The 24,515-nt window shown below is 48.8% G+C and overlaps 2 protein-coding genes across 9 annotated transcripts in view; one reads left to right on the plus strand and one right to left on the minus strand.

Annotated features, from left to right (window-relative positions):
• The window catches only part of ITSN2 (intersectin 2), a 107,081-nt gene extending 99,592 nt beyond the window's left edge, over positions 1-7,489 (plus strand). For all 8 annotated transcript variants that reach the window (XM_054701309.1, XM_037528423.2, XM_054701302.1 and 5 more), the window contains 7 exons: positions 680-847; positions 1,232-1,447; positions 1,930-2,051; positions 2,684-2,766; positions 5,353-5,436; positions 5,954-6,127; positions 6,598-7,489. In XM_054701309.1, coding sequence (XP_054557284.1) covers positions 680-847; positions 1,232-1,447; positions 1,930-2,051; positions 2,684-2,766; positions 5,353-5,436; positions 5,954-6,127; positions 6,598-6,755 — 1,005 coding nt within the window. In that variant the 3' untranslated portion in view covers positions 6,756-7,489. The remainder of the gene's footprint in view (positions 1-679; positions 848-1,231; positions 1,448-1,929; positions 2,052-2,683; positions 2,767-5,352; positions 5,437-5,953; positions 6,128-6,597) is intronic.
• A 274-nt stretch (positions 7,490-7,763) lies between these two features.
• On the minus strand, positions 7,764-19,812 carry FAM228A (family with sequence similarity 228 member A). The gene is made up of 7 exons (XM_054701311.1): positions 19,644-19,812; positions 15,648-15,716; positions 14,505-14,696; positions 13,099-13,186; positions 12,830-12,989; positions 11,315-11,456; positions 7,764-9,419 (listed from the first exon to the last, which is right to left on the minus strand). The coding sequence occupies exons 1-7, from the start codon at positions 19,734-19,736 to the stop codon at positions 9,156-9,158; spliced, it is 1,008 nt and encodes a 335-aa protein (XP_054557286.1). The 5' UTR covers positions 19,737-19,812; the 3' UTR covers positions 7,764-9,155.
• Positions 19,813-24,515: the final 4,703 nt, after the last annotated feature.

The following is a 24,515-nucleotide window of genomic DNA, read 5'->3' on the forward strand; positions in this document are numbered from 1 at the left end:
GTAATCACTGATGTAATTTTAAGCACCTTAAAATGAAAAAACAGTAGAAATAAGGCTTGCTTTTAAAATCATCCCTTGACCTTTGTCTGTAAGTCATTTTAACTCAAAATAGGTCTCGTGGTCCAGGTGCTCATACCACACTCTTGCACTCATACACAGAAGTGGCCCCTTATCTGAAATATTTTGGGTCAAGTGTGTTTTAGAATTCAGATTGTAATTCCACTACTATAGGTGATAAGACACCCCAATAAAGCCTGGGCAGCATCTAGAAACAAATACAAAATATGAACAGTCACTGAAAATAGAGTAAATAAATACATCTCTTCAGTTTAGGTTTTGCCACCAAATGAATATTGGAAAAAAATAGCTTTTCAGGGCTTTTTCACATTTGAAACTGTATGCAAGAGCCGTGCACCTGCACTGGATGAAAGACCACTGCCACCCAGAGGCACACAGAGTGGAGCCCTTGCACCCCACCCTGCATCTGAGTCACTGTCTCCCCAAGAACTGCAGTGCCCACAAGCCTGTCCAGGGCCGAACCCAGGGGCTGGTGGAACCCAGGGGCTGGCCACCCCATTTCCAGCACCTGGCACAGCCCGCAGCACATAATGGCGGCCACCGGGAAGCTGGGGGCAGGCGGAAGACGGTGCACCCCACATGACCAGGTCCTCCCTTTCAGATTCTGGAGAACACCCCAGAGACCCACGTAGACCACTCCTCCCTGAAGCTGGCCCTCGAGCGGGCGGAGGAGCTTTGCTTGCAGGTCAACGAGGGGGTCCGGGAGAAGGAGAACTCAGACCGGCTGGAGTGGATCCAGGCGCACGTGCAGTGCGAAGGCCTCGCAGAGGTGAGTCTGTGCCATAGGCTGCTCTGCATGCAGAGCCAGGTCCAGGCCTGCCGTGCGGACAGTCTGCACCTCAGCCCCTGCTCCCCCGCCCTCCCTGCGTTGTCATCTTCCTTTTGTGTAAAGAGAGAAGACTTGACATTTATGTTTGAGCTCTCAGCTGGTAGAGCGAGTGCTCTCTTGGCAGAACAGTCTCTGTCACTGTCCCGGCTGACGCTCCGGAGAGAGCTATGTGAGGATCCTTTGTGTAGAGGTGAATGATTTCAGCCATGCTCCCGACAAGAGAGCTCGACCCCAGTACCCTCCGGGCCCAGGGCACTCGCCCCCCGGGGGTGCGGGGATGGTTTCTGCCGGGACTCACGGTGGCACAATGTCTTTCTCTTTAAGCAACTGATTTTCAACTCCCTCACCAACTGCCTGGGCCCCCGGAAGCTTCTGCACAGCGGGAAGTTGTACAAGACCAAGAGCAACAAGGAGCTGCACGGGTTCCTCTTCAACGACTTCCTGCTTCTCACCTGCATGGTCAAGCAGTTTGCCGTCTCCTCCGGCTCTGAGAAACTCTTCAGCTCCAAGTCCAACGCTCAATTCAAAATGTATAAGACAGTGAGTGTCAGCCCCAGCAGTGGCACCAGAAGCACAGCCAGGCGTTTCCTATACCTGAGCCTTTCCTGTCCTCTGGGGACGCCCACCTCTTCCGGAAGGCTCATGCATCCTTCCACGGATGAGGCCCCATGTGGCCAGGCCTTCATGAGTCTGTCAGTCCCAGCCGATGCCAGCTCTGGGCCCAGCTCCTCCCTGGCACACACGACACATGTCCACATTCAGCATCCGGTCCTCTGTAAAACCCAGCCCACCGCACGGTGCCAGCGTCTGTGCGCCGGGGAGGGACCCTGTCTCATGAGGAGAGCTGGACACTCGGCCAGCCAGTCAGCCCCAGCTGGTGACTTGCACAAAATGGAGTCGGTCTTGTTTTTCCTGAGTAAAAGACTCTAGGCTTCTCCCCTAGACCTTTGAGAGCAGACAGGACTCTGGGTGTCGGCGGGTAGAGTGACTCACGGCCTGTTTTTCGGCCCTGATTCTTTCAGCCCATTTTCCTGAATGAAGTCTTGGTGAAACTGCCCACCGACCCTTCCAGCGATGAGCCGGTCTTCCACATTTCTCACATTGACCGAGTCTACACCCTCCGAACAGACAACATCAACGAGAGGTCAGTCCTGACCACGAGTCACCTGCCCTGAAGTCCAGGAGATAGCCGCTGCCATGATCCCCCCTCACACTGTGCTCCAGTCCCCCTGATTCCCTATCCCCAGCCTCTCACGCCAAGTCCCCTGCCTCCACACCTAGCACCTCCTGGCTTCTAGTCTCTGGCCAAAATCTTCCCAAATAGCAGGTCCCACCCCCACTTCCTACTGAATTCCTCTGGTTTTTGAGGCCCTCAAGCCTCTGGGCCTCAGGCCCCTCCTGGACCCCTACAGGAACTATTCTGCAGCCAGATTCTGCTTCCCAGCCCCTGGGTGTGGGCCACCTTCCTCTCTCGCTGTCCTCAGGTGTGGCCAGCAGAACCTCTGCAGGCCCAGCAGGGCTTCTCCTGCCATGGGTCTCTGCACCGCAGACCCTATCCCTGCCCGCTGCACCTTGGAGGTGTCCCAGGTTTTGTAAGTCATCAGGATCTGTCTAGAAATTCTCAGCTCTGTCTTCAATTAGCAGAGCCTTTCAGCTGAGCTAGTATTAAGTCTGTGATTGGAAACTCATCGCAGCGAGGTTAGCAGCAGGCATGAGGGCACCCCGGCGCACTGAGAGGGTGTGGGGTGCCTCCACGCGTGCTCTGTTTCCCTCCAGGACTGCCTGGGTCCAGAAGATCAAGGCTGCGTCCGAGCAGTACATCGACACTGAGAAGAAGAAGCGGGAGAAGGCTTATCAAGGTAGCTGGTGGGGCCCTGGAGGGGCCGGGGCGGTGGGGTCTGGCCCTCAGGACGCAGCTACTGCTCCTGCCATGTCACAATGGGGTGAGTGGGTCTGTGACAGGCCAGACTCAGCCATGAAGGAGCCTGGCTTGACTCCTGCTGCCCCCTCAGCTGAGTGAAACCTTCTGAACTTCCCTGACCGCCTCCCCCCACTACACAGATGTCACGTGGTCCCGCACACACTCCAGGGCCTCCCTTCTCACGGCGGCTCCCTGTACGTCCTCCCTCCACACTCATTCTTCACCTGTTTCCGGGAAAGGGGTCTTTCTGTGGGCACCCAGCCCCATCTCTGCTCAATCCATATTGCTCCAGCAAACGTCCCCTCTGTGGCCTGTTTCCCTTCAGCTTACAACCACTCTGCCCATTTCTCCCGCACCAGCCTCTGCCCGTCCCCCTCCAGATCCATCCGTACCCGCCTTGACACCAGGCTCTGGCTCTTAAAGGTCTCTGCCTCCTCCTGGCTCACCAGCCTCCGTCCCCTTGCTTTCCCGTCGCTCAGTGGGAATGGCTCATTCTCAGACACGGTGACCTGGCCAGCGGCCTCCTCCCTCCCCCTCCTGGGGCTCTCTGTGCCTTCTGGCAGGGAGTCAGCACCCCTTCTCCTTCTTCCTGACACCCCAGAGTCTTCCTGCACCTGATCTTTTGCCCTCTCCCCTCCAAGCTCCTCTTCTTCCCTGTCCTGGGAGTTCTGGCCACTCCCTCCCAGGGCTTCATCTGGTCACTGTCCAGAGGGACCCTGCTCCCCTTCTCCTGGGTGCCCGAGATAAATTGCTGTCTCCGGTGGGATTCAGTAACTCCTTCCTGAACTCACTGCTCCTCCGAGAATCTCTGTGGGCGGCCGTCTTGTCCTCGTCCACCAGACTGGACACAGGCTCTCTGACCCCCCTCACCTCCCCTCCAGTCCCTGTCCCAGGCCGTGTCTTCTCCCATTGTTCTTCCCCATTTGCTCAGTCCCTTCCTTCCCCAGTGACACAGCCCCAGGAAGACCCTCAGCCCCCCACCCGACCACAGACAGCTCAGTGATGGATTTTCTTCACAGGGCCTTGCGTAAGCATCTTCCCTGTTGCCTCCTGGATTTAGGGCACATTTCTTACCAGTGAATTCCCTGTCTTACCTATTGCCCAGCCCCATTTCTGCCATCTGCCGGCTCTGGCTGCCACGCCGCGGCCTAGAGAGGGCCACCCAGAGCCCAGTGCCCTGCCCGGCAGCCCGTCCTCTGTGTCCGCTGCTGTTGTTGCAGCTCTTTATGTTTTTTTATTCAGGTTTCTCTTATTTTGTTATATACTCCTGAAAGGTATGTGTATATCAGCTTTTGCTAACTGAATCTCGTTTTAACGGTCCTTTAAAGGCTTGCTACTGAAAAATCAATGATTGAATCGTTCATAAAGCATATAATGATCTCTTAATTGGCCTACGATGTCAATCAAAGTTTTTCTATGTTTGGCCTAACATCAATATCTGTACATATTGTTTTGTATTTCCTACATGTTCAATTTCTTCGGGCATTTATTGATTACTTACTCTGTGCCAGGCCCCGTGCTAGCCTTCACCAGGCCCTCCGAGATGGACGTGCTCCAGCCTGCCTTGCAGGGGACCTGAGTGCAGCGGTGGGAGGTGGGCATGAGGGAGGGGTGGGCCCCTTCTCTTAGAAAAGCTCCCATTTGCCCCAAATTTTGAAAAATCAGTAGCACACCAAGCAGCCTCTTTGTTAGTTTTTAAACCCCAGAGGGCAAACCTACTTCAGTGACTTCACACTTACTGAGATAATGTGAGTTCACTGCTTCATTTCTCTCCACATTAAGAAAGCAGTTTTGAGTACCTCCTTCAATGGAAAAAGGCCTTCAGTGAAACTACTTATAAGCTGGTGATTACATATAATTGGGGTTATGGTGAGTGGTTCAGAAAATACTTTGATATCTGCTGTTTACATTTTGACCCTGCCACTTAGAAGCATGTGGTTGGAGCGCGTGACAGACCACATTAGGTCTCCACTTTTTCACGTATGGGAGGCAGCTTAAAAGGGCTACCCTGCGAGGAAACTGACTTACAAAAAGGGCCTAGCACATGCCTAACACAAAGGAAGTATGCAATAAATGTTACCTGCTTTTAAATGCTAAATGAATATAATGCAGTATTTTATTAATGCTACTATTTGTTAGGCAATTGAGGGCTAATACAGGGATGAGTAAACAGTCCATGCTATACAGTGGCTTGGAGAGAGGGGCAGCACAGCATTTCAGGCCCAGCATGCTGTGGGATGCTCGTAAGCCGAGGACTTGGATGCACAGAGGAGGGCAGGGGTATCGCAGGGAGGGTTGAGATTGGACCCACATCTTGAAGGTTAACGAGTAGAGATCGTGGCCAAGGCATGCCTCGCAGGCCACACAGCCAGATGCCAGCTGGCTGGCCAGGCCCAGTGCAGTGACAGGTGAGGCTGGGGAGTGTGAGGCTTGGTTAGAAAGACAGATTGTGAGGAGCTGTAGCTCCTCATCGCTGCGCGCTCTGCATTCCCAGAGAAGTGAATGTCTCTGTCTTCTTTCCTAGCTCGCTCTCAGAAGAATTCTGGCATTGGGCGTCTGATGGTGCATATCATTGAAGCGACAGAATTAAAAGCCTGTAAGCCGAACGGTAAATGCTTCTTTAATTCAACAGAGGGGTTAGCTGCCCTGCTTTTGCTAATGACTCTCTGGGCACTAGGTAATGGGATACTTTTTTAAAAGTGTTTCTAGTGCCACTAACAGGATTATTGGACTGATGTTATCATCACTCCGTTTCCCCAGTAAGTACCAAGGCCTCCTTCCCCTGTGCTTCTGAATGGAGAAAGCATGAAGCAAGTTGCACAGACGCTTGCCCAAGATTGTGGGGGACAGTCCTGGTGTTTGAATGTGCTCAGTGCCCCCCCCCTCCCCCCGGATTTCTGAGGCTGTCAGCACAGGGAGCAGAGACCAGAGAAGTGAATGTCTCTGTCTTCTTTCCTAGCTTGCTTCCTAGCACAGGGCTGGGCAAGCTGGGAGTCCCCAGGCAGTGGCCCCTGCTGCTGTGGTCTCTAGAGGGAGCGTCCATTTGGATCCTTCTTCTGCTCAAGGAAGGCCTTTCTGTCAGTCTCTCATCTACCTCGCCTCATGTGTCTTTTGTTTTTGTTCAGGAAAGAGCAACCCATACTGTGAAATCAGCATGGGCTCCCAGAGCTACACCACCAGGACCCTCCAGGACACACTAAACCCCAAGTGGAATTTTAACTGCCAGTTCTTTATTAAGGATCTTTACCAAGATGTGCTGTGTCTCACCATGTTTGACAGAGACCAGTTTTCACCAGATGGTAAAGTATAACTCGGCTGGGGAGCTGAAGGGTCCCCAATGCTCTAGAATCTAGGTATGGATTCAGTGCTTGACCTTATTTTCATCCCACCTTCTGGAAGCCATGTGGGCTGTGGTCAGTAGCAGCTCACACTGGGCAGCAGCGGATGGGGTGGTTTTAGGTCTGTTAAGGTGTATGTTAGGTCTTCAACCCCATACATACACACACGATGGGATTTTGGGGCTCCTGGCACCTGCTGAGGGGGAGACCGTCCCTGGCCCGAAACAGGGCTCTGAGCAGGCAGTCTCCCTCACACGATCGGTAGCCCTCTACACACAGCCTCTCACAGAACAAACAGCCTTTAATAAAAGATGTTGCTTGTCCTGGATTTGAAAGTTTTGTGAATCCTGTTTCAGACACTCCCGTGTAGTAGTTCTTCATACAGCTTTATAAAGACGACGACTTCTGACTCAAAAATATCTGTTCTCCAGATTTCCTGGGTCGTACTGAAGTTCCACTGGCAAAAATCCGAACAGAACAGGAAAGCAAAGGCCCTACAACCCGCCGGCTCCTGCTGCACGAGGTCCCCACCGGGGAGGTCTGGGTCCGCTTTGACCTGCAACTTTTTGAGCAAAAAACTCTTCTGTAGGAGCCGTAGGGATCTGCCCGCCCGGTGGGGGCTGGAGAAGACGCAGCTGCCAGCGCCACCCAGGGCTGGAGAGCATCCGGGTTTCACGCATCACAGGGCCACGCACGCTGGAGCCCTCTATTTTATTGCACACTAAATCGCTAGCAAACTATGCAAACATGATTTCTTCCTATAAACCAAACCCCATAGCACAGTGCCTTGTATTAGTGTTACCACGTTGGGTTGTGTTTGGATGCCAAGGTTTCCATTTTCAGGGCTATAAAAAGTATTACGTGGAAATGAGGCATCAGACCACCAGACGTGACCACCTGGTTGCACGTGTCCCCCATAGGTGGTTTGGGTGACGCCAGAACCACTCCACACCACGTGACCCCTGTGGTCATGGCCACTCCGGTGAAGGGTCAGGGAGACCTGCCACTGGGCGAGGGGACAGCCTGCTACCGAGAGAGTGTCTACTCGTGCACTGAATAAAAAGCAAACTTGATCATTTTATTTCTGATTAGATTTTTATCATTCTCTGCTGAGACAATAAAATTTGAAATCTAAGGGGAAAGCTTGATTTACTTTAAAAACTGTGAACTCTCATGATGTGGAAAATATTTTTCAGCCTTTAATTTTCTGAGGTATAATTTATTTATGTAAATTCTTGTTTTTTGCATATTTCATAGGACATGCATCTTTAAGCTTTATCATTGCCAATATGTACAGAGAGAATAAAAATATGTTTATGAATGAAACCTTGCAAAATAGACTGATTTACTTTCTTCTCCAAAGGCTCTTGAGAGGCTGCTTAGGACAAAACCAAATCTCCTTTCTGCAACAACAACGAAAAACCAAGGGCAGGATTGGGGGGGTAAGCTCAGGAGACCCCCATCTTGACTGCCAGCGACACCACCGAACGTTTCTGGGACTGTTACTTTGGTGGCCTCTCAGTGAGGTCTCTGTGGGACGAGACTGAACCCTCTAGAATCCTGTGCCTGTCTGGCTGAGGGGAGCTCTCGGGGGGGGGGGGGGGGTAACTTAGGAGTAAAGAAAACACACAAGCAGTGCCCGTCAGCGCGGCTGCACCCGCCCAGCTCCAGGCGCACCATCCCCACCCTGTCCCCGCGATGCCACGTCCACACCAGGACCGCTGATTCCGCCTCTGCGTGGTGACGTATGAGCTTTGTCCTGAAACACTGATAAAAATAAGGTCCTGTACGCTAAATCCCTGGGTTTCCCCAGCAGGGAAGAGACCAGTCTTTGGAAGGAATGGCTCTGGCTGCCAGACTTCTCAGGGAGCTGAGGCACAGGCCTGCCCCCCCAACCCCCTTCCTCCGAAAATAAGCACTGGGCAAAGATTGGCTAGAGCACAATTCAGAATATTCAAAGTTCATCACTCAGTCATTCAGGTTCTCAATCCTCTGCGCTGACTGGTTAAAACACACCGGCCCCAGGGTCTAAGGAAGAGCCGCTCTCAGAACCTGAAAGCAAACAGCTGAGCGTGCCAGGTTAAGGGAGAGTGGCCGGCCAGGCGCGGCCATGCTGAGCAAAGCAGACTGCTGGGCTTTTGAAGGGTTTCAGGAGAGTCTTGTGTGGGTTTAGGGGGGCAATCGTGGGCTGGTGTTCATGGGCTGCCTCCGCCTGCCGGCTCCAGAGCTCCACACAGGGGGGCTTAAAGCAGTTCTGGGGTTGCCTGTGAATTAGCTCCAGGATAATCCCTGGGACTAGTCCTGGGTCTGTGGGGACCCGCACTGGGATGAGCTGTGGCTGGCGCCATTTCCCCTGTCTGGATACATCGGGATTCTCTGTAGACTTAGGACAGGGGAGCCTGCAGTGGGCCAGCGTCCACCAAACCCCAGGGGTGATTTAATGGCGGTGCCCCCAGCAACTCCAGCCACCGCCTGTGACTAGGAGCAAAGCTCGGCCCTTCAGTAAATCAAGTTCTCGCCTGATTTTCTGAAGGGCATGTGGGGGTGGGGGGGTGCCCTTAGACCACGTATATCCGTGGGGAATGGGGGAGCAGAGGGCAGGACATCAGCAGGGTCCTGTGGGCTCCTCAGCCTCAGGAAGCCCCCCTGGCCAGAGGGCAGCTCCATCCTCTGGAAGAGAACCTCAGCCCTCGGCAGCTTGGCGAACCTTACAAGGCCTGAGTGGACGGGAAGAGAGGGTGCGCCCTGGCCAAAGCACCTGTGCTTTGGCCCCGGAGGGCCAGGACTTGAAGTCAAACGCTGCCACTTTCAAGTTCTGCAACTGACTTGAGCAGTTCACCCACCTCTGGCCCTCATGTCCTGGGAGATAATTCTATGTTGCTGTGAAAAGTTTTAAATGGATATAAAATACCTCACACGGGTCCTACTTCACACCAGGAGCTCGATAAACAGTAACGATTATTATTTTGCTATTTCTTGCTTTATCCTTTCATTTCTGAAGAGAGAAAACAGGCGGGAGATTTCTTAACTGTTGCAGCGACGCTGGAACCAAATCCAGGGAATCGTGCTTTCCTGCTGTGGCCTCCGAGGAGGAGGCGGGGCGCCTGCGGTCCTGCTTGGCCCCCAGCTGCAGGGAGGCCAGATGCTGCCCCAGGACCTCTGCCGTCATCACTCTTCTCTCCGTGGGAGGCAACCCCCGGCGGAACCCACCTTCCCCGGCAGTCCAGGATCTGGGTCTTTGCTGTCCTAAAACCTACAGAAAAAGAGAACTGAATGTTGGGCAGGGGAGGGGTTCGGGGAGCAGGAGGAAGGCCCCAGCAGAGCCTGACCGTCCCCTCCTGTGGAGACCCTCCAGGCAGCTTCCCAGCGCTGCTCCATCCTCCCTCTGGTTCCAGCAACACGGAAACAGGCTTTCCTGGTTGCTGGACGCCACACACTACTACCCTTCTACGGGAGTGCGGTCGGCAGAGAGGCGAGCTGGCCGCAAAATGGTTGCTCTCCCTGCCACTTTGCTCAGACCATCCAGGTTCCCCAGCCCTACAGCTGGGGACGGTCACATGGCTGGTCCAGGCCAAAGAGCTGTCGAGGTCTGGGCCTCCTCCACTCCCAGGGGAGAGCCTCGGGAGCAATTTCATTTTCTTTTTTTTTTTTTTTTTTTCAGTTGACACATATTTCATTTTTTTCATTGTCTGATAACTTTTTAAATTAATATTTTATTTTATATAATTCTTACATCATTTTTCATTTTTGCACAATGTATGCATTATCCTTTTGGTTATATTCCCCATACAATTGCACCCCCCCTTATTTTGACCCTAGTCCTTCCTCTCCCCTTCCCTCCCCACCCCCCGTAGTGTGTCTCTGGTTTATAGTTGCTTGTTGATTTTGATTTACTTTGTATTAATTAGTCTTTTTCCTGGTCCCTTATTTAAGTTTTCTAAATTCCTGCTATGAGTGAGACCATCCGGTATTTTTCTTTTTCTTTCTGACTTATTTCGCTGAGCATGATCCCTTCTAGGGGAGCAATTTCATTTTAAGATCACTTTCCAGGGCAACCTCGAAGATGGTTCTGGCTCTTGGGTGAAAAGTAAATGTCCGTGGTGTGTAAGCCACACGCCTCTTGGGGACCTCTTGGTAACAGCAGCCAGGCTACCGTGCCAGAGGGCAGAGCGACAGCCGTCACCTTCGGCAGCTCGAGGGCACCTTCCACTCAGGCAGTCCTGTGCAGAAGCAGCTGCTGAGGAAAGGGGTATGATAACTGCTACACAGGAGATGCCATTTCTGGGGGGCACTGGGGAGAAGAGTGGAGCTGGGTCACAAGATCGGAGGTTTTCAAGCTACAAAGGAGAAACAGTGCCTTGTGTGTGGGATGAGGGGGAACAAGGGGTTGTTGAAAGGAGAAACCAAGCTCCACTGGGCCCTCAAGACACGTCACCAACTGGCCACCAACCAGGCGCCCCAGCTGCTCCTGAGTCCCAAAACTCAGGCTTGACGCAGGGAGCGGACACCAGAGAAACAGACCAGGAGCTGGACGCCACGGCAGCCTGGCTGTGAGCTCTGGCCAAGGAACCTGTGCAGGAAAACACCTGCACATCAGATGCCTTTTTAAATGAATTACTAATTAAAATAATAACTCTTATAGATCCAAAAATCATTGTGTTTTAGTCTCAATGTCATTTCCAAAATATCCCTACCTATTGTGACTGAACTAAGGTTCTGGTTGGAATGAAATAAGTAGCCACTGGTGGAAAAATGGCAGAAAAGCAGAGACTCAGGGAAAGAGTGGAGGAAATCTTAGTGGGCAGATTCCCTGTGGCCGGGCTTTCCTTACCAGGTAAGGGCACAATCTGGCCCTCAAAAGTGGGGACTAGAGTCCCACAATTTGCTCTTTTTTTGAGTTTCTGCCAAAGGGGTCCTGTCTGCACAGCAGCAACGAGCCCAGAGGCAGCCCCACAAACTCTTGTGTCAAAGAAATTCTCCTGCCTCCCCTTTTTCACGTCCTTCTTTGGTTTCTGCCTCCTCTGGCCTCCGGGTCGACTGGAGGGAGAGACTTGTCAAGCTCAGATTCCCAAATCAGAGCTCACTTGCTGGCTCGTGGGTGTTGTGAAACTGGCAGCCACACCCAGCAACCCCCAGATCTCTGCTCACCAGAACCTTCTTTTTATTCCTTTTATTCCCTTTGTTGAGCTTCGAGGAGTAAAACTGCCTTTCAAAAGCAGATTGACTTAAGTCAGTAATTTGTTTCTCTTTATTAGGCGCGTGTTTCTTTTCTGTGCAGATCTTTTCAGGACTGCAAAGAAAAGTAGAAAAACATTTACTCAATACAAACAGAATTAGACCACTCAATAACTATCTGAAAATTAATTTTGTGAACTCAATAGTCTATGAAAAGTCTGAGTGGGCATCACTTGAGGGCTGTCAGTCAGTGCGCCCCAGCACACTCCCGCTGGTCACCCTTAGGCAGGCAGTGTGTCTCATAACCCTTCTGCTGTGGCCCAGAGCCTCAGTCCCGACAGGTGGATGTTCTCCTCCTGGGCCTCCTGGCAGCTGGGTACTTAGCCTCGTCCTCAACATCTCCCTCTCCCCGGTGGGCAAGTGAAGCCGTGTACTTGGAACAGGCTCCCTAGTGCTGGGCAGGGACCCTCCAGGCCCTCCAGAGCAGAGACACCTCCCCAAACTTACTTAAAATGGACCAAATAAAATACTAGAACTATAAGAATAAAACAACTGAAAGTGAGAACCCAATGGGAAGGTTTAACAACAGGTTATTAGGCACAACTAAAGAGATAACTAAAATATCTAGAATCCAATATAGAATGACAAAAGGGGTGGAAACTACACAAGAAAAGATAAGAGACAGAGAGGATGCAGTGAGAAAACCTGAAATATGTTTAACTGAGTCCCAGAAAGAGAGGAGAGAGTGAGTATGGCAGAAGTTAACCATCAAAGGAAAAATGACTTCCCAGAACCAATTTAAGACATCTCTTTCCAGATACAAGACGACCCATGAGTTCCAAGTGGAATAAATAAAAGAAATCCAGATGTGGAAACACTGCTGTAAAACTACTGAAAATCAAACCAAGAAAATCTTTGAAGCATCCCAAAAGACAGTTACCATCAAAGAATCAACAGAAAGCCTGGCAGCTGACTTCTCAAATCAACAAGTAAAAACAAGTAGGAAAGATGCCGAAAGAAAGCTGCCAACCCTACATTCTTGATCCCGTTAAAACATCCTGTAAGGCCTCCCTAGTGGCTCAGGCAGTTGAGCGCAGCGCTGTGAAGCTGTCTGCAGCCTCTGCAGTGCCAGTTGGATCCAGGCGGGCCAGCGAGGGGCCCACATGGTGCAGCAGACCTCTCCTGTCTCACCCGCTGCTCCCCTCAGCAGTGTATTTCCTCAGTCTGCCTGTTCTGTTCCCTGCTCTCTCTCTGGTGAATCCTGTCACCCTCCCGGGCATCTGGTCTGTACCCCGGTTCTTGTATAAATAAATAAATAAATAAATAAATAAATAAATAAATAAATAAATAAATAAATATTTAAAAAAAAATCCTGTAAGAAGAAGCTGAAATCTGCAGAAGTTTCTAGCCGATGTGAGTCCAACTCCATGACATTCTGCAAAAGGCAAAACCAGGGAGACAGTGTTAGGGTGGCTGCTCAGCAGTTACCAGTGCTTATTGCTGTGAGGTTTCTGTCTTGCCAGCCTCTCAGGAGCTTTGTGCCACTCCTTTGGACTCACACTCTGCAGCGTAAATGTGAACTGGGGCAATCTGGCATCCAACCTGGCCTTCTCCATTTCTTGAAATTCTTTTAAGGTATAGTGCTTTCCTACAAGAGAGAAGACCTGAATCAGCTCTCTCAAAGTCAGCGCCACTCACCTAGGAAATCATTGAACTATTAAAAACCTCTAATTTCAAGCCCAGGGATCACAGAGTACCTGTCTCATACTGTAAAGCGGCTCTCTTCTCTTTATCCATCTCTTGCTGTCTTTTAAACAGAGGATCACAAAATGGTAGGACTGTAACCTACAAAAAAAGTGACTCTCTGAGGACCCCAGTAGGATCGTATTAAGCTTTTTTTTATTTTTAAAAAATATTTATTTATGCATACAAGAACTGGGGTACAGGCCAGAGGTGTGGGGGGCGAGAGGATTCACCAGAGACAAGAGAAGGGAGCGGAACAGGCAGATCTACTGAAATACACTGCTGAGGGGAGCAGTGGGCGAGACAGGAGAGGTCTGCTGCACCATGTATGTTGCTCCCTGGCTGGGGATTAAACTCATGTCGCAGTGGCTGGTGCTAGCTTGATAGCACTGAGACTTAACCCCTGTGCCACCAGGGAGGCCCTCAACTAGTAAGTTTTGTGATGGGTTGGATGGCTTTCAAGAACAATAACCATAAGGCAAAAATAAATGTAAAAAATCTATGTAATCCTATGTTCAATAAAATTATTTTTTTTCAGTGAAAAAAAACAAAGAAAAAAGAAACAAAAGAAACTTACCTTTCCATAATTTGGGTTCTTTTTCTTCTTATAAAAAGAATTGCATATACTTCAGGATCATAAAAATCTCCAAATATAATTGCCTTGGGGTGGGTGGGAATACACCTCAGAGCAAATCACTACATTCAAATGTGTTTTTGCAAGATTCTAAAAAGCCAAATACAGTATTCCATTTTTACATAAAATCATAAGCTCAAAGGGCTCGAAGAAGCCCCAGGAGTAACCAAGACTGCAATGAGACGCCGCCATCGCTGAGATGCCATCAGCCAGTCAGCCTTACTTTAGGACTGACTGTCTGCTCTGTTGGGCAGGCGCCTTTTTGGTAGTTCTAACCACTAGGAAGTTTGTCCTTAGACTGAGTTGAAATCCACTTTGTCACTGCAGGTGCAGACTGAGCCCCTCCCCTAGAGAACACAAACTCCACCTCCCCATCAACCATACGTCAGCCTTTTAAATCCTAAAAGGAACATTCCCCTTCATGTCTTCTCTTCCCCAAGAGGGTCTTTCCACTGCTCCTCCTCTGGCGTCATCAAGCCTCCACCCTCTTCTAAAGGTTCCGCAACTGCTGGTGGGGAGGTGTCACCCAGTGAAGGCCTATGAGACTTCAGGGGAACTCTGAACTTCCAGTGTGTTAAGACAAGGGTCCCCTGGCATCCTTTCTACCTCTTCTTCCTGCTTGGAACCCAAGAACACAGACCTAGCGACCTCGACTTGCAAGCAACCAAATGCATTTACAAATGTGAGGGTGATGGGCATAAACTGAAAATATGAATCTTAGGAAATAAAGCAATAGGGAAAAAAGCCTGGGTGATTAATATACCCAATTTTTTAAAAATTCAGTACCATTTTTTTTGAGTGCTTTAAAAAATATTCAACGTTTTCTTGTTTCCTTTTTTCCATCCTTCTGTATGAAATTACTTTTTCCATAATTTTCTGCTGAAGAGGCTCTGCAACATTTTCAGTCCATTTTTTATGTAACATCTCTTTTCGTCTCTCCTTAAAAATATCCAGATGCTGAAAATATGTATCCAATTTCTAATGCAAGCGATACAAACAAGGAAAACAATTTATTAAGTTTTCCACGTATTGTCATTTAAGTAAGGGGAAGGTGCTTTTTGCCACGCCTAAACTCTTTGAACATTAGGTTGCAAATACAGCATACTATAATTGGAGAACAGAATAAAGTTCAGGAAGAGAATGTGAAAGCACAGAGCAGGAAGAACTCATAAAAAGTTGTAGACCACAATGTGCTTGGATATTAAACCACATCCAAGCCATTCCTAACGTGTTACACTCCTGCTTCTTTGTCTTTCAAAACATTTCCAGCTCCCCCATTTCATGTCCCTAGATTTTTCTCATTGGTAAAGTCTATGACCAAATTAGTAGAGTAGAAAGAACTCCACAGTTGCTCCAGCACTGCTCCGTCTGAATCCATAAAGGGAGGTCACCCCACTACCTCTTCCAGTGCTCTAATGAGAACATACTTGAACTTCCCTTAGGAATTATAAATCATGATACAAATGTGAAAAACATTATTTTAAACCGAATTTCAATCCCTTTCATTGAAGTCAAAACCTCCTTAAATTTATGAACCCCTTAGTGACTCTCAGTATGCTTGGTCGTTACCCTTAAATATTAACTTGTTTCTGTTGGCTTAATGGATCCCCACCAGGATCCATGTGGGAATATACAAGGACGAAAATATTGAGGAAGAGTTTCTCTTCAGTACTGGGACAAAGAGAACAATCTCTCCCACTCTTAAGGTTGAACGGGGATCCCCGGCACTTAAGTGATCCTGCAGAGGTGACACAATCTCAGATGTATAAAGTATAATTAAAAAAACTAGAAAACAAGTGACTCAGGGAAAGAAGGCTCATTCTTCCAGCAAAATCAATCTCTGTGATATAGAAACAGTCACTGGACCACATTGCTCTGCGCCATCTTACCTAGAACACGCTGCGGGTCCAGTCTGCAGGTAACTCTTACCTTCACAACATAATTTTCTCTAAATAATATCGTGTGTACAGCTTCATCAATGTCTTCTCTAGCTAATTCCTATAATTACAGAATTAGATATTAGGATGTAAATGCCAGAAGAAACAAATCAGAATGACAAAACTCAGTATATTTTACCAATAGTTTGAGTGGAAATCTCACATTTATATCTCAAAACATATTTTATAAATTTCGATTATGGAAATTTTTTTTTTTTAATTTTTTTTTTTTTAATAGAGGCATGCTTTATTTATTTATTTATTTGTTTGTTTGTTTTGTTTATACATGCACTGGGTACAGTCAGAAGCACGGGAGGGTGGGAGAATTCACCAGAGCCAGAGCGGGGAGCAGAGCAGGCAGAAGGACCGAAGCACACTGCTGAGGGGAGCAGCGGGCGGCAGGAGAGGTCTGTGCGCCATGTGGGACCCTCCTCCGGTGGCCGGGGAGCAGCCGGGGATGGAACCGGTGCTGCAGAGGCCGCGGGCAGCCTCGCAACCCAGCGCTCAACCGCTGCGCCACCGGGGAGGCCCCGATTATGGAAATTTTCAAACAAATTTCCATGATCCCATCACCTTAGCTTAACAATTATCAGCTCTTTATTATTTTTTTTTTTTTTTTGGTGGGACCCTCGCCGGTGGCTGGGGATCGAACTGGCACTGCAGAGGCTGAGGGCAGCCTCGAAACCCAGCGCTCAACTGCTGCACCAGCAGGGGAGGCCCAATTATCAGCTCTTTAAATTCATTAGAATTTTGAATAATGAACAGCCAAATGTGATTAGAAGATTTCTAGAAGGTTAAAAAAACAATAATCAAGTCAGAGTCAATCTCATTTCATCTAAATTCCAACTCTCTCCTCTACCTCCACCCAGATCACTTTGAAACATATCCCTCACAGATACTATTAAATCATATAAAATACCAAGAAAGCTACTAATTAAAGATCCTCTGTGAAACAAACACCTCCTTTCAGGCATTCAATAGATATGTTTTAATTTTTTTAAGATTTATTTATTTATGCATACAAGAGCTGGAGTGCAGGCCAGAGATGCAGGGGATGAGAGGATTCACCAGAGACAGAGCGGGGAACAGAACAGGCAGATTGACTGAAACACACTGCTGAGAAGAGCAGCGGGCAAGACAGGCGAGGTCTGATGTGCCATGTGGGTAGCTCTCTGGCTGGGGATCGAACTTGGGCTGCAGAGGCTGTGGATAGCTTCATAGTGCAAGACTTAACCCCCTGAGCCACCAGGAAGGTTCCTCCCCCCCATAGATGTTTTATTTATTTATTTATTTTTAAAGATTTATTTATACAAGCACTGGGTAGAGTCAGAGGCACGGGAGGGTGAGAGAATTCACCAGAGCCAGAGCGGGGAGCAGAACAGGCAGAGTGATGAAGTATACTGCTGAGGGGAGCAGCGGGCGGCAGGAGAGGTCTGCACACCATGTGGGACCCTCGCCCGGCAGCCAGGGATTGAACTGGCGCTTTAGAGGCTGCAGGTAGCTTCACAACCCAGCGCTCAACCGCTGTGCCACCAGGGAGGCCCACCCAATAGATATGTTTTATTTTTTTTTTTTTAAAGATTTATTTATTTATGCATACAAGAGCTGGGTACAGGTCAGAGATGCAGGGGGTGAGAGGATTCACCAGAGACAGAGTGGGGAACAGAACAGGCCGACTGGCTGAAATAACACTGCTGAGGGGAGCAGCAAGCAAGACAGGAGAGGTCTGCCTTGCCATGTGGGTTGCTCCTTGGCCAACCGGGGATCGATCTCGTGCTGCAGAGGTTGCAGATTGCTTCATAGTGCGGTGCTTAACCCCTTGCGCCACCAGGGAGGCCCCAATAGATATTTTTTAAAAGGCTGTAGATGTTCTCTGGTTTCTGCTAGATCCCTTTCTAAGTCAAAACCTCCTCATAAGTCAAAACTGAGGAACTAAAGAAAGTTCAACTGGTCCAGAGTCTCACCAAGTCAGGGGCCGCTCCTGGCTAGAGCCCCAGATGCTATAACCTGGGACCTGCTGTTTCCTTTATGAGTTTGGGTAAAGTTGAAGCTTTAGGGCTTTTCCTTTGGATCATCATGAAATGATCTTCCAGCTTTTACACTTATAGAACTAAGTAGGAACAAACGGGAAGGCAATAAAAACCCAGTGTCTTGGAAAAGAAATGCTACCACTTACAAGAATGATCTAGTATAGGGCCTCCCCGGTGGCACAGCAGGTTGAGCACAGTGCTGTGAAGCTGTCCACAGCCTCTGTAGCATGGGTTCGATTCCCTGCCAGCCAGGGAGATTCCCACACGGCGCCACAGACCTCACTTTTCCCACCCACTGCTCCCCTCAGCAGTGCTTTCCGTTTGTCTGCCTGTTCTGCTCCCCACTCTGTCTCTGGTGAATCCTCTCACCCCCCACACCTCTGGTCTGTACCCCAGCTATTTGTATGAATAAAAAAATAAATCAAGTCCTCCATATGTTAAAAAAAAAAAAGAATGATCTAGTACAAAATGGTATAGTCCCTTAAGACAATATTGTTCAATGTCTGGCTCTTCTTTCAGTTTTGCCACAGTGAGTGCATCAAAACCAAACTCCAAACTCAAATATCGAATTTGAGAATAAGAGAAAGCTCAAAAAAAAGAGTCATATTTTTCCCCATATACATAACAGCTTCCCATGAAATCTAAAGTGACACAAGCACTTGGATCTTCTCCAAAATAAAAGTCTTTTGAAAATATAAATAGAACCTTGCTTGAAAACCTGTCTACACTTATTTTAAGATGACAACTGAAAAAATCATGTAAACAAATGTTTTCCCCTGACACCAAATACAAATTCGGGAAAAAAATCAACTTATTTATTTGAAGTAGAAACGTACACTGTGACAAGCATTTTGGAAAATCACATTTTTTGCAGTCATCCTATTAACATTATTAACAAATGTCAGATCCCCTATGAGACATGGGTCAGATTTCCAAAGTGCCTTTTTTATTTAAGAAAATACAGTTTTTGCTTTGCTGGCTCCTTCTCTGTGATTTTGTCAGAAAATAGGAGTATGTTAATAATTTCTAGCAGCATTTTTGAAAGCCACAGCTTTCTGTGCAGAAGTAAGTGTCACTACTAACTGCCATGATGGCAAAAGGAACAAAATAGGGCCCCCCGGTGGCGCAGCAGTTGAGCACTGGGTTGCGAAGCTGCCCGCAGCCTCTAGAGTGCCGGCTCGATCCCCGGTTCGATCCCCGGCTGCTCCCCGGCCACCTGAGGGTCCCACATGGCGCTCAGACCTCTCCTGCCGCCCGCTGCTCCCCTCAGCAGTGTGCTTCGGTCCTTCTGCCTGCTCTGCTCCCTGCTCTGGCTCTGGTGAATTCTCTCACCCTCCCGCGCTTCTGACTGTACCCAGTGCTTGTATAAATAAATAAATAAATGTTAAAAAAAAAAAAAAAGGAACAAAACAACGTATCCAAGTGCTGTTCCTTAAAGCGGGGCAAATTATAGGATGATGTACAACATCACATCACATCACAACCCCCCCAAACCCAACATGCTTATGAGAAGGTCATTGCTGCATCAACCCCTGAAGCCTCACAAATGAATCGGGGAGACCAGAGCTCCGGCCTGGGGCGCACAGCCCTGGCTCAGGTGGGTGATAGGGGGGACTCGAAGCACCTCCTCCTTGGCAGCCCTGACCTGAGTCCCCCCCCCCACAGCCCTGACCTGAGCCCCCACCTGGCCCCCGACAGCCCTCTCTTGAGTCCCCCAACAGCCCTGACCTGAGTCCCCCGACCGACCTGATCTGAGTCCCCCGAGAGACCTGATTTGAGTCCCCCGAGAGACCTGATCTGAGCACCCCTCCCCCAACAGACCTGACCTGAGTCCCCCGACAGCCCTGAGCTGAGTCCCCCGACATCCTGACCTGAGCGCCCCCCCAGCTGTTCCCGTTCCCGTTGGGGAGTAACACGCGAGGGGAACAGCCCCTGCCCGGCGCCCGGCGCTGCTTCACCTCCATCAGGTCAACCTCCGCGGGCTCCGGCCATTCTCTCCATTTCTCCGCCTTGACGCGTCCCTCGCAGCGGGGCGTTCGCGAGGCCGCCATGGGTGCCGGCCCTCTGCGGGGAGGTGAGGACTTTGGGGAGACTGGGGCTGCGCCGGCAAGGGGGGCCGCTGCGCGGAGGGGCGGTTGGAACCCTTGCCCTCCCGCCGAGGGGCGTCGGGGAGGGCGCCCCCAGAGCTCTCAGGCCTCGCCCCCACCCCTGCCCGGGCCGCTGTTTCAAAAACGCGGGGCTGATGCATCCCCCGCGTGTTGCCTAAAGGCCAAGTCAGGTAACCAGCGGGGTCCTCCGCCCCATTTGGGGCAGGATGGCTGGGACCCCGCCTTGGCCGCTGGGGTGGGGGGTCCCGGAGGAGGAAAGTCAGGGTCCCCACCTGCCACCCTCGCCTTCGGGAGGCCCTGTGACACACGTGGGGTTTCAACCGTCCAATCCAACATGGCCTCGCATTCTTTAAAGTCATGAGGGTGGGTCTCCCTGCTGGCGCAAGGGATGAAGCACCACACTATGAAGCTGTCCGCAGCCTCTGTAGCACGAGTTCCATCCCCGGCCGGCCAGGGAGCTACCCACATGGCGAGGCAGACCTCTCCTGCCTCGCCCGCTGCTCCCCTCAGCAGTGCATTTCAGTCAGTCTGCCTGTTCTGTTCCCCACTCTGTCTCTGGTGGATCCCCTCACCCCCTGCATCTCTGACCTGTACCCCAGCTCTTGTGTGCACAAATAAATAAATCTTTTTTTAAATAAATAAATAAATAAAATCATGATGATGAAGCCATGGACTAGCTGTTGATGAGAACACAGCTGCGCAGGGGACTGGAGCAAGAGGAATGAGCAAAACCAAATACAAATAATTGGAAAACCGGCAAGGGTGATCCTGCTTGCTCATGCATAACTGGAGTCTTTTAGGAGGCAAGAACAAATGTTTAAAAGAGTTTTTTTTTTTTTTTTTTAATCCAGGACATGAGCCTTTCTCTTGAAAGAGCAGGTGCTGGACCATGAAAAAGTGACAGAGGTCAATCCCAGACTTAGTCTAACATAATTGACTTTAAAAATAAATAATCCTCGGAGCAGCCAGGCAAGAACCACCAGGTCACTTTAAACAGGGACCATGCAGGGAGGCCTAGAAAAGAGTGCCGTGAGGGTCAAGAATTTTAATTTCCAGTTAAACTGTCCTTAAAGGATAAAGGAAAGAGGTCTTTTGTGAGGGGTCTCTTTAACTTGACATAATGTTTTTGTTACAAACTCAATAGGTTTGTTGCTTTGACATGTCCCAAATAGACCAGACCCAATTTTTATCAGGTAAAGAGCTTATTACCTGTGCAGATAATGGAGATAAGAGGCTAAGCTCCCAAGACTGCCTCCCTGGAAGCCTCCCAGGGAGCTACCCACATGGTGCAGCAGACCCCTCCTGTCTTGCCCACTGCTGCCCTCAGCAGTGTGTTTCAGTCGATCTGCCTGTTCTGCTCCCCACTCTGTCTCTGGTGAATTCTCTTACCCCCACACCTCTGGCCTGCACCCCAGCTCTTGTATGCATTAAATAAACAAATCTTGCAAACAAACAAACAAACAAAAGACTGCCTCCCTGGAAAAATACCTGAAGGGGGTTTCAAAAGAAAGACTGATAAAGGAGTCTCTGGTGACTGGGTGTTGAAGGTACCAGCAGGCTGGGCATTTGGGCAGCTTCCACAGATCGCATGTTTACAAAATGGTGGCTCCACACCTCTCTTAGGTGGAGATTTTAGTACACTAATGAAGTTGGTGTGAACTTCAGGTCACGAATGAAGATCTATACATGCTCTGTATTCTTTATGCACTGGCAAGCTGCTTAAATCATACAGGGAATTAAAATTTATCTGGAATGTTTTGTATGAGTTCTTGAATAAAACTTGGGAACCAAGGTGATGTTTTTCCTGGTCTCTCTGCAGTGTGGGTTGAACAGAGCATTGGAAATGCCAGTAAAGGGCTTTCCCTGGGCTGTCACTCACTTATTTGTAATCAGACTTTTTTCTATTTAAAATTTTCAGCTCTCCTGGTAGTAAAACCCAAATGGGCTTCTTTAAGGAAACTGCCAGAGACTTGACATTAAGCAGGTAGATAGAGTGTGGAGGTCTGAGGCTTTGGTCCTCACTTTTACTTTAAAAGGTATGACAATAGTTTTATCTGGAAATGCAACCTTGGGGACTCGAAATCCACCTAATCCACTGACTGTTTCCTCGGGTTCTCTTTTTACCAGAAGATGGCAGCGTTGGAGGCAGGTAGGGGAGTTGGAGTATTGTTTTCTGATTGCAACTTCCTTTTAATGACGCTATTGTGTATGTTAGCCCTTTTCTTCCAATAGAATAAAATGGGGTCCTTTGTCATAGCTGCATATCCTATGACCCTTGAGAAAAGGGTTTGGAGAGTGACTGTAAAAGTTCCAGGTTTTGAATGAAGTAAAAATGTACCCCCCAAAAATGTTAGAAATAATTGCTAGATTGTCCTTTTAAAGTTAGTCCTTTGCTGAGTTTTTAAGTAGGCACTTGATTCTCCAGACATAACCCTACTAAATCAGAGATCTTATAGCAGTGGAATCTTTTCCTCACTGTTTCTCCCACTAAACTCTAGGCTAGAGGGCTTGTGTCTGGTCATCTTTATATCCCCAGCATCTGGCAGAATATCTGACCCCCCCCCCCAAAAAAAAAAAAGACAATAAATACTTATGTAAATAATGAATAATTAAATGAGACCTACTCTTGACTTCTACATGAAATGAAATTCAATATCAACATAATCAATATTTAAGTGACTGAAGACTCTTCAGCCAAGAGAGAATCAACCTTATAAGCCTCACAGTAGACCTCTGTAGAGTTGCCATTTTGACCTAGTCAGAAAGTATCTTTATTCATTTACGACTGTAACAGAGAAAAGCAGTTCTATGCCCCAAAGTTGTTTATTTTTTTTTTTTTTTATAAATAGAGGCATGTTTTATTTATTTATTTTATTTGTTTGTTTGTTTTGTTTATACATGCACTGGGTACAGTCAGAAGCACGGGAGGGTGAGAGAATTCACCAGAGCCAGAGCAGGGAGCAGAGCAGGCAGAAGGACCGAAGTACACTGCTGAGGGGAGCAGCGGGCGGCAGGAGAGGTCTGCGCGCCATGTGGGACCCTCCTCCGGTGGCCGGAGAGCAGCCGGGGATCGAACCGGCGCCGCAGAGGCCGCGGGCAGCTTCGCAACCCAGCGCTCAACCGCTGCGCCACCGGGGAGGCCCTGCCCCAAAGTTGTTTAAGACAAAAATCTCAGTGTCATTTGTGAAGTGTTAGTCTTGTCCATAGAATAAACTTGCACTTGGATTCTATTTTAAAAATTCTAAATAGAGGGCCTCCCTGGTGGCACAGTGGTTGAACGCTGGGTTGCGAAGCTGCCCGCAGCCTCTGCAGCACCGGTTCTATGCCCGGCCACTGGGCGAGGGTCCCACATGGCGAGCAGACCTCTCCTGCCGCCCTCTGCTCCCCTTAGCAGTGTACTTCATCACTCTGCCTGCTCTGCTATCCGCTCTGGCTCTGGTGAATTCTCTCATCCTCCCGCACTTCTGACTGTACCCCAGTGCTTGTATAAATAAATAAATCTAAAAAAAAAAAAAAGTTCTAAATAGATTTAGGCTGCCTTTTATAAAGAAGGCTTCTGAAATATCCAGATTTCGCCTGAACAGGAAGACTACCATGGAGTAAGCATTAATGAATGATTCATGGGAAAAGGACTAGCCTCACTTTACCTAAGCTTTTCTTCTGCCAGATAAAATCAAGGTAGAGTTAACAATACTCCTTTAATGATGATGTGATTTCTAGAAGTCTGACTTGACTGATGAGGTAATATAAAAGGGGGGAAGAGACTAAAGAGTGTTATATCCTTCAGGACCTCCCCCTAAATTCCAATCCCTCAGCATGATCTCTAACTGGCCTGCCTGTCTCTTCTGTCTCAGCCTTCTTCAGCCATTCCCCCTCTTCTTACTGCCCATGGTGGTCATTGGCAAGGCCTGTCTGGCCCCATCTCTCTGGCAAAATGCCTTCCCTCAGCACTGGACTCTTGGTGGAATGCTTCCTTCTGTGACTTTGTGTTTGGCTGTGTCTTCGTGGCCCGGGGGTACATACCTAACCGGAGCGGGGATCAGGTACTCATAATTTCCTCCTAGGATTTTATTAGACTTTTGAACAAAAGCACTGAGACTGGGAGAGGTATATGCGTCATGTTCAGGACAGCACTCTAGGGAGAAGGCCTGGGGTCTCTTGTACCAGGCCCAGTGTTGTCAAGGTGCTTACCCTTCATGAGGAATTCCTGTTTTTCTCAGGATTCCATGAGGCACATCCATCCGTACATCAGGACACATAAGCCATCTAATGGATCCCAGTTTTACTTTTGCTTGTTAGTTCTGGTTAGCTTGTTACTGACAACCCACAGGATCCTCATTAATTAGAAACTGTATGAGCCTTCAGAGAATATGTGAGATATTGGAACTGGTATTCTTGCCCAAGCACAGTGAAAGGAAAGGACTCCACTCTCTGCCAAACAGAGTGGGAAACCATAGCTTGCGATATGATGTTATCTGGAGTTTGCTTCATAATCATCCAGTTGAAGGACAGGGATGGCAAAAACAATAAAAAAAAAAAATAAATGAAGTCACCCATTTGAGGATGAGAAGTAGGTATAGATACAGATGAAGCAAGACTGGCCATGAAGTGACCATTCATTATTGAAGCCAGATGCTGGATACATTAGGTGTCATATAACGATCTTGATTTTTGGCATACTTTTCAAAAAGTTCCCTAAAAATTAATCTAGTTGTTACATTG

This window comes from Talpa occidentalis, unplaced genomic scaffold (genome assembly GCF_014898055.3).
Source record: "Talpa occidentalis isolate TD23 unplaced genomic scaffold, MPIMG_talOcc4v2.1 talOcc4.5, whole genome shotgun sequence".
Lineage (NCBI taxonomy): Eukaryota > Metazoa > Chordata > Mammalia > Eulipotyphla > Talpidae > Talpa > Talpa occidentalis.

Excerpts from the sequence above, each read along its gene's own strand:
- FAM228A (XM_054701311.1), bottom strand. The coding sequence starts at position 19,736 with ATGGCGGCCTCGCGAACGCCCCGCTGCGAGGGACGCGTCAAGGCGGAG. Across the intron at positions 15,717-19,643 it reads CGGAGGTTGACCTGATGGAG|GAATTAGCTAGAGAAGACAT; the intron begins GTGAAGCAGCGC and ends CTGTAATTATAG. Across the intron at positions 14,697-15,647 it reads GAGAAAATTATGTTGTGAAG|AAATTGGATACATATTTTCA; the intron begins GTAAGAGTTACC and ends CGCTTGCATTAG.